The 8,142-nt window shown below is 50.4% G+C and overlaps 1 protein-coding gene across 1 annotated transcript; it reads right to left on the bottom strand.

The window, feature by feature from the left end:
* Nucleotides 1-6,732: 6,732 nt before the first annotated feature.
* Nucleotides 6,733-7,668, bottom strand: LOC141478267 (olfactory receptor 14A16-like). The gene has a single exon (XM_074167365.1). It carries the CDS (start codon nucleotides 7,666-7,668, stop codon nucleotides 6,733-6,735), a length of 936 nt encoding a protein of 311 aa, XP_074023466.1.
* Nucleotides 7,669-8,142: the final 474 nt, after the last annotated feature.

The following is an 8,142-nucleotide window of genomic DNA, read 5'->3' as shown; positions in this document are numbered from 1 at the left end:
TTCATTTAAGACAAGTCCAAGCTTGGCCTGGAGCTGCACCCGAGGTGCTACAGCCCAGACATGCATCAAATCCCTCAGCCAGGGGAACAGAAACATGGAGCAAGAGCCTGTGCTTTTTTACTTTAATGGTCATGGAGACTGGCAGGACTCCCTGACATCTGGCCAAAAGTAAACATGGTCTGGATCCTTCAAAACGGCCCAGACACTGAGCTGGGGAGCTAAAGGCCGCTGAGCCTCACTTCAGATGAGAAATGTGTCCTAGAGCATGCTCTCTTGGACTGCGTTTCACGGTGCCTGAAAGAGAAGTTTACTGGATGAACTCGGAATATGTACATCGGTTACGGTCTGGCCCTTGGAGGGCCATGGTGTTATGCTTTTATACGCCCCATCAAGATTTGGCCATCTCATTGGTCAGGCAATGTGCTGTCATTGCACAGGCAATGTGCTCTCGCAGCCCAGAAGGCCAATCACATCCTGGGCTGCATCAAAAGAAGTGTTGCCAGCAGATCCAGAGAGGTGATTCTGCCACTTTGCTCTGGTGAGACCTCACCTGGAGCACTGTGTGCAGGTCTGGAGCCCTCAATATAGGAAGGACATGGACCTGATGGAGCGGGTCCGGAGGAGGGCCACCAAAATGATCAGGGGGCTGGAGCACCTCTCCTATGAGGACAGACTGAGGGAGCTGGGGTTGTTCAGCTTGGAGAAAAGGAGGCTCTGGGGAGACCTCATAGCGGCCTTCCAGTACCTGAGGGGGGCTACAGGAAGGCTGGGGAGGGTCTGTTTCCAAAGGCCTGCAGTGACAGGACGAGGGGCAATGGTTTTAAGCTGGGGAGGGGGAGATTTAGATTGGATATTAGGAAAAAGTTCTTTACCATGAGGGTGGTGGAACACTGGAACAGGTTGCCCAGGGAGGTGGTTGAGGCCCCTTCCCTTGAGATATTCAAGGTGAAGCTCGACGAGGCCCTGGGCAACCTGGTCTAGTTGGGGGTGTCCCTGCTGACTGCGGGGAGGTCGGACTAGATGACCTTTGGAGGTCCCTTCTGGCCTGGACCAATCTATGAATCTATAAATCTAATAAAAAGGGACGATATGAGGGAGGTGCCAGCAGGTGGGGCCATCAATTGACAGCAAAGAGAGAAAAGCAGGATCCATCCAACTTATCCAAACTTCATTGCTCCCAGGTCCCTTTAGATATGAGATATAGACATGAAATGTATTCAAATAAACATGTCCTCAGAGCACAGCTTCTCCATTCCAAGTGTTGGAACGAAATGTGTTTTTGGAAATGGCTGCATAAATGTATACTTGTATAGAAGTAGCTGAAGCCTCCACAAGGGACTGGGAAATGTGACCCAGGAGCTACGGGAGCCTTTCTGGAGCAGGAGCTGGTGGACAGACAGGATAGGCCAGGGCACCTCAGTGGAGACAACGGATTTCTTTCTCTCCTTTGACTTGAAGGGAAACCTGGGCAATTGCACCCATGATGTCCAACACTGGAGCAGATCACTCTCATCCCTGCCTTCACGACAGTGGGGTCACATGTAATTTACCCCACAGACAATGAAAAATGGGCAGATCTAGATGCTGAAGAGTCTACTTGAAGATGCTCCTGAAACCCTGACGTTTTGGGATTAGTGCAGTTGGAGCTGTTCAAAGAGAGCATTTCTTTCACTGTGTCTCTTTCACAGAATCACAGATGGGGGGGTTGTTCTGCTCTCCATCCTTATCTTCCAGCCCAGGAAGCTGTACACCCTGGGGGTAGCTGGTCTGACTATTGAAGACGGAGGCAAAGAAGGCATTAAGTATCTCAGCCTTCTCCTCGTCCTTGGTCGCAATGTTTCCCCCCGCATCCAGTAAGGGATGGAGATTCTCCCTGACTCTCTTTTTGTTGATGTATTTATAAAAACTTTTTTTGTTGTCCCTTATATTAATGGCCAGGTTGAGTTCCAGCTGGGCTTTTGCCTTCCTAATTTTTTCCCTGTGTAACCTAACAAGATCTCTGTACTCCTCCTGAGTTGCCTGTCCCTTTATCCAAAGGTGGTAAACCCTCCTTTTTTCCTCTAAGTCCCATCAAAAACTCTTTGTTCAACCAGACCGGCCATTTTCCCCACCCTTTAATTTTGCGCCTCAGGGGGACAGCCTGCTCCTGGGCCTTTAGGATTTCCTTCTTGGAGAGCGTCCAGCCCTCCTGGACCCCTTTGCCCTGCAGGATTCTCTCCCAAGGGACCCTCCCAACCAGGGCTCTGAACAGGCACAAGTCCGCCCTCCGGAAGTCCAAGGTGGAGGTTTTGCTCACCCCCTTCCTTACCTCACTAAGAATTGAAAACTTGACCATTTCATGATCGCTAAGCCCAAGACGGCCTCCTACCTCCACATCTCCCACTAGTTCTTCTTTGTTTGTGAAAAGTAGGTCTAGTGAGGCGCCTCCCCTGGTAGGCTCTCCTACCAGTTGTGTCAGGAAGGTATCTTCCATACACTCAAGGAACCTCCTAGACTGCCTGCTCCCTTCATTAGAGAAAATCAATAAGAATGACTTAGGAACCAGAGTTAAGGGACTGGACCATCCTATCTATCCCTTTAGTCCTGGAAATTGGGTTTATATTAAGAATTTTTCAGGTGACCCACTAGAAGAAAAGTGGAACGGAGCATTCCAAGTGCTACTGACCACCTTCACTGCAATCAAAGTAAAAAGAACAGCCGGCCTGGATTCACTGCTCCCGAGTGAAAAAGGCTCCAGATAAGCAGTGGACTTCAGAACCTTTAAGACCTTTAAAACTAAGATTACAAAGGCGTAAACAATGGAAGGCTCCAAAGTGTGAGGAAGATCCCCCACTTGAGCAGAAATGGACCTCTGAATGTACTGGACCAGCAAAACTGCGATTCCGGAAATCATTATCATGATCTTCTGCATCACAGCTGGACAGAGATCTGCATCACCTGTCAAGGTCTAGATGATGTCCCCGACCCTGAAGACTGGACCAGGAATGGATACTTGGTTAATGTAGGTCTGAATATCACAGATGAAGAAACTAAGGTATACACAGTTTTACAAATTGATGGCCAAATTAGGAGAGACTGGGGAGATTAAGGACAAATACCATCCTATAAAATAAGAGAAAACAGCTCAGTTGATATAGCATGTAAATTTGATGTGAAGCAAGTATACTCACTGCTAGAGAAAGTGAAAGAAACTTCTAAACGAACATTATGGCAAGTCCAGCATGATACTCTGGAAATAAGGAACATCATTACAACCATCGAGGAAACCAGGGAACACCACTGGTGGGACATTTTTCTAAATACCTCATTAAAATCTCCAACCGCGGCACAGTTTTTCAACTTCCCAGTGCATCCTGTACTAGTGCTGATCCTTGTAGCCCTACTGTTGACTGCTCTCAACCTTTGGATGTGGTGGAAAGTACGGACTCTTGCTCAACCAGTACATGTATTGTGGACTGTAAACAAGATTTTGCAAAAGAATTTGCTATAGCTTAAAGAAAAGCGGGGGTTGAATGAAGGAATAGGGCTGAGTATGGCTTGAAGGTTTGCTTGACACAACTAAGCCGCTCTTAGCACAAACAGTGAGTTAGCAAATACTGTGAGTCTTTGTTTTTCTAACTTGGCTAAATGCAAACAGGGGCCTAAGCACGTATGCAACTAGCAATTGTACAGGTCAGCACCTTGTTATCTTCCAAGAGGAACTTATCTCTGAGAACAGGATGTGTCGAGACCACCAAGGCATGCAGAGCCAGCCTAAACCAGCCTTGCCGCTTTGTCAGCAAGAATAGAGAAGTAGATGACTGCAGTTCACCAAAAGGATGCAGTGATGAAGAGGAAGGGATGAAGTAAGCGACCACCAGAGGTCTTTGAAGACCACCAAGAGACTGAAAGACGCATGCGGGAGTGGGTGGCAACGTATGACAATGAGTTCTGGGAAGAATAATGAATATGTATGTTTAACTTGTGTATAAGCTGTGTAACTCATGGCTTTTGGTGCGCACATTTGGAGGAGCGATCCCCTGCGCGTCCAGCGCTGCAATAAAGAATACCTGCTTAATAGTCATCCCCACTCTTGAGTCCTGATTTCGACTTTCACGGCATCACTATCCGTGTTACTGTTATTGTTTTCTTGTTCCCTTTGTTGTTCTGTTAAACTGCCTTTGTCCCAACCCACGAGTTTTGCCTTTTCCTTCCGATTCTCCCCTCATGGCCGTGGGGGGGGCTTGAGAGAGCACGGCTGCCCCGTGGTTCTTTGTTGTCCTCTGAGGCCAAACCACGACAGTTGGTACCTGATGGAATGTTTCAAAAAGCTCTGGCTGATTGAGTGACGGGAGAAGTCAGGAGTGCGCTGGCACTTGTCCAGGGCATCTATGCTGGCAGGAGGTATCTGTGCCTCTGAAGCTGAAGGTATTTGTGTCCTACATCCAATCCCAGTTCTGGAACACACTTTCTTTTTTTTTTTTTAAAAAAAAAAATAAAAAGAAGAGCAAGGATACAAATTCCCACCTTTGACTATTATATTAAAGCAAAAGGAAAAAAATCCACAAATAATTTTAAAAGCTGAAAAGTATATTTTATTTTCTGTGCATCTTTTCCTTACTTCTTCTTTGATGAGGCTTGCAGCATTTAAAAAAAAATAAAAATAAAAATGGTCATTTTGTGCCTTGCATAGAGCCCCGTGTCCCCAAAACAGTTCCTGCCCAGGACTGTCAATGACACCCCTCAGTCTTTGCACAGAGAGTCACACCGTGATACCGACCTCTCGTCACTGGCTGAGGTTTTGTTTTAGGGGGTCACATACAGCAGAGGGAGATTCGTGCCCCGTAAGCATTTGCTCTGTTGTTATCAGAAAAAGGGCCTGAGGTCGTAGGTTCATAGTATCAGCTCAAGTTGGAAGGGGCCTTGGGAGGTCTCCGTTCCAGCCTGTCAGAAACATGGTCAGGCCACGTTGTTCAAGGCTTGGACCAGTTTGAAAAAAGTTTGACAACCTCCAGGGCTGGAGTCTGTTCAGCATCTCTGGGCGACCTGCTCCAATGCTTGGCTCAGCTCATGGGGAAAAGCGCTTTCCTATCTGCAGGCTGAGCCTCTTCTCTTTCACCTTCCACCCACCGTCTTTTGTCCTCCCACCATGCACCCTGGTGAAGAGCTTGGCTCTCTGTTCTCCATAAAGTCCTCCTAGGTACTGGCAGGCTGCAATGAGATCCCTCTCAGCCTTCCTTTCTCCAGGCTCGACTAGCTCATCTCCCTCAGCGTCTCCTCATGGGAAAGGCTGACCCTGACCATCTTGGTGGTCCTTTGCTTCAAGAAAATTGATGCAGGCACTGAGCCCGGCAGGAGGATGGAGATGGCCAAACAGGAAAATTCACCCATAAACTTGGGGTGTGCTGCCGGTGCTGGAAGTGGCCAGTGCGAAAGATTTGGGGTGCTACAAATGCTCTGTGCCACCTTCCTCAACTGCCCATGCCACCAAAGGCACAGACCAGCCTCCTCTCTCCCGTGTCTGCAAGTCTCAGATGCCTTCTACGAGCCCTGGCTCTGCAACACCAACCCTCTTGTGTGACTCCTCACCCTGCATGGGCAGGGCGCTCAGCTAACTTTAGCGTGTTCCTCTTCCAAGCACTTTCAAGCCCATCCCAGTCTCTCTCTGGTTCTCCCTCTTGCTTCTTGTCCCTCTCCCCCATCTCTCCCCTGTCCAGCCCAGAAAAGCAGCCCATTCTGGGCTGACCCCGTGGCAGTGCCCATTGATGGGTTCTGCAAAGCTCTGCAGACTCAACCCCACAGCCTCAGCCCCTCTGATGGCCACAGTAGCTCCTGGGGGGCAGAGAGATGTCTCAGCACCACACTGGCCCCAAGGCTGAGGGCCGGACATGGCACGAGATGGCAGAGACCAGTGTCTCCCCGTGTCCCCTGCGCCTGTCTCCAAGACATCCTGACCGCTGACAGCAAGCCCCTCTGTGTCAGCCCCTCTTCCAGGAGAAGACTCCGGGCCCCGGAGCTCCTGAGACTGCTCCATCCCTAGAGAAGCCTGCCCTGAGCTGGTGCATGCAGAGATTGACTTCTCTTTGTCGTGTTTTTTTTTCCACCTTGGATGCACAGAGATGCTCCTTTGCTCTTCTCCAAGGGTGTCCCTGTCCCCAGAGAACATTTCACCAGGGAACTTTGTCTGATCTGGCCTCATTTGCCACTCCTGCCCCCTCCCCACAATCTCCACAGGGTCCTGCACTGTTGTTTCTGCTCCGCAGAGCGAGTTGGCTGTGATGACTGAAAGCCATGGAGGGACAGTCCCAGGCAGATCCCTGTGGATCATTCACCGTTTCCGGGGGAACTGGGCACCCACGGGTGAAGGCTCAGCCTGGGCCCGTTCCCTAATACATTGCCCCACATTGTCCCATTGCCTAACACTCTTCCCTCATCCCATGGAGAACCCAAACAAAGCAGCATGGCCTTGTGAGGACAACTTCCTGAGCCTGAGCTCAGCTTTGGAAGAAGAGCCAAACCTCCAGACACCGGCACTGAAGAAATCCCATTTTATTAAAGAGACATGAGATGGGAGGTCAGCTGTACCCCTGTGCCAGGCACACGTGAACAGGCCTCAGGGTCAGAAGGGCTGGGTTCATGCTTGTGGGGAAGTAGAAGGTTCCTGGACACACATGGTTATCACAGAGAAAAGGCCCAAAGCCCAGGAAGTTCCCCAGATGAATCTGAAATCACTTCTGAAGAGACACGGGCAGGTTAATGCTGCTGAGAGATTAGTGACAGAATCAGCTTCTTCGATGTGTCTTTCAGCTCCTGGTTCCTCATGCTGTAGATGAGAGGGTTCACAGCTGGAGGTACCACCGAGTACAGAAATGACACCACCAGATCCAGGGGTGAGGAGGAGATGGAGGGGGGCTTCAGGTGGGCAAAGAAGCCAGTGCTGAGAAACAGGGAGACCACGGCCAGGTGAGGGAGGCACGTGGAAAAGGCTTTGTGCCGTCCCTGCTCAGAGGGGATCCTCAGCACGGCCCTGAAGATCTGCACATAGGACACCACAATGAAAACAAAACAACCAAATGATAAACAGACACTGACCACAATAAGAACAACTTCCCTGAGGTAGGAGTGTGAGCAGGAGAGCTTGAGGATCTGGGGGATTTCACAGAAGAACTGGTCCAGGACATTGCCCTGGCAAAGGGGTAAGGAAAATGTATTGGCCGTGTGCAGGAGAGCAGTGAGAAACCCACTGCCCCAGGCAGCTGCTGCCATGTGGACACAAGCTCTGCTGCCCAGGAGGGTCCCGTAGTGCAGGGGTTGGCAGATGGCAACGTAGCGGTCGTAGGACATGACAGTGAGAAGATAAAACTCTGCTGCAATCATGAAGAGAAACAGAAATAGCTGTGCAGCACATCCCCAGTAGGAGATGGCCACGGTGTCAAACAGGGAATTGGCCATGGCTTTGGGGACAGTGGTGGAGATGGATCCCAGGTCAAGAACGGAGAGGTTGAGGAGGAAGAAGTACATGGGGGTGTGGAGGCGGTGGTCACAGGCGATGGCGGTGATGATGAGCGCGTTTCCCAGGAGGGCAGCCAGGTAGATGCCCAGGAAGAGCCCGAAGTGCAAGAGCTGCAGCTCCCGTGTGTCTGCGAATGCCAGGAGGAGGAACTGGGTGATGGAGCTGCTGTTGGACATTTGCTTCCTCTGCGCATTGGAACCTGTCCAAGGAAGAAAAGGCAGTGACAAGTTACGGTGGACGTCTCAGAGCAAAACCTACTCCAGTTCTCATGGAACCCCATGGAGCTGTGTGATGGAGCTGCTTTTGGACATTTGCTGCCTCTGGGCATGGAGACCCCTGCAAGGAGGAAAAGTCATTGACAAGTTAATGGAGACTTTTAGCAGCAAAACCAAAGCCTTTTCCTACAGACCCTTCCCTGCTACACGCCTTACCCCCTGTATTCCTTTTCTAGGAGACCTTCCCTCAGCTCCATGGCTGAAGCTCTGCTACCGTGCTGGTTGAACGTGCCATGAGGAGCTGGGCCTCTGCCCACTGGTGCCGAGGAGTCAGCCCTGCTCTGCAGCAGAGAGTTCACGGGAACGCTGGAAGCAGGGGCCAGTCCTGGTGGTTGACTTTGTCAGATAAAACCATGCCCAATGCACAAGGGTGTG

This window comes from Numenius arquata, unplaced genomic scaffold (assembly GCF_964106895.1).
Source record: "Numenius arquata unplaced genomic scaffold, bNumArq3.hap1.1 HAP1_SCAFFOLD_188, whole genome shotgun sequence".
Lineage (NCBI taxonomy): Eukaryota > Metazoa > Chordata > Aves > Charadriiformes > Scolopacidae > Numenius > Numenius arquata.
Note: the sequence above shows the minus strand (reverse complement) of the source record. Positions and strands in the feature narration are given on the sequence as shown.

Excerpts from the sequence above, each read along its gene's own strand:
- LOC141478267 (XM_074167365.1), bottom strand. The coding sequence starts at position 7,668 with ATGTCCAACAGCAGCTCCATCACCCAGTTCCTCCTCCTGGCATTCGCA.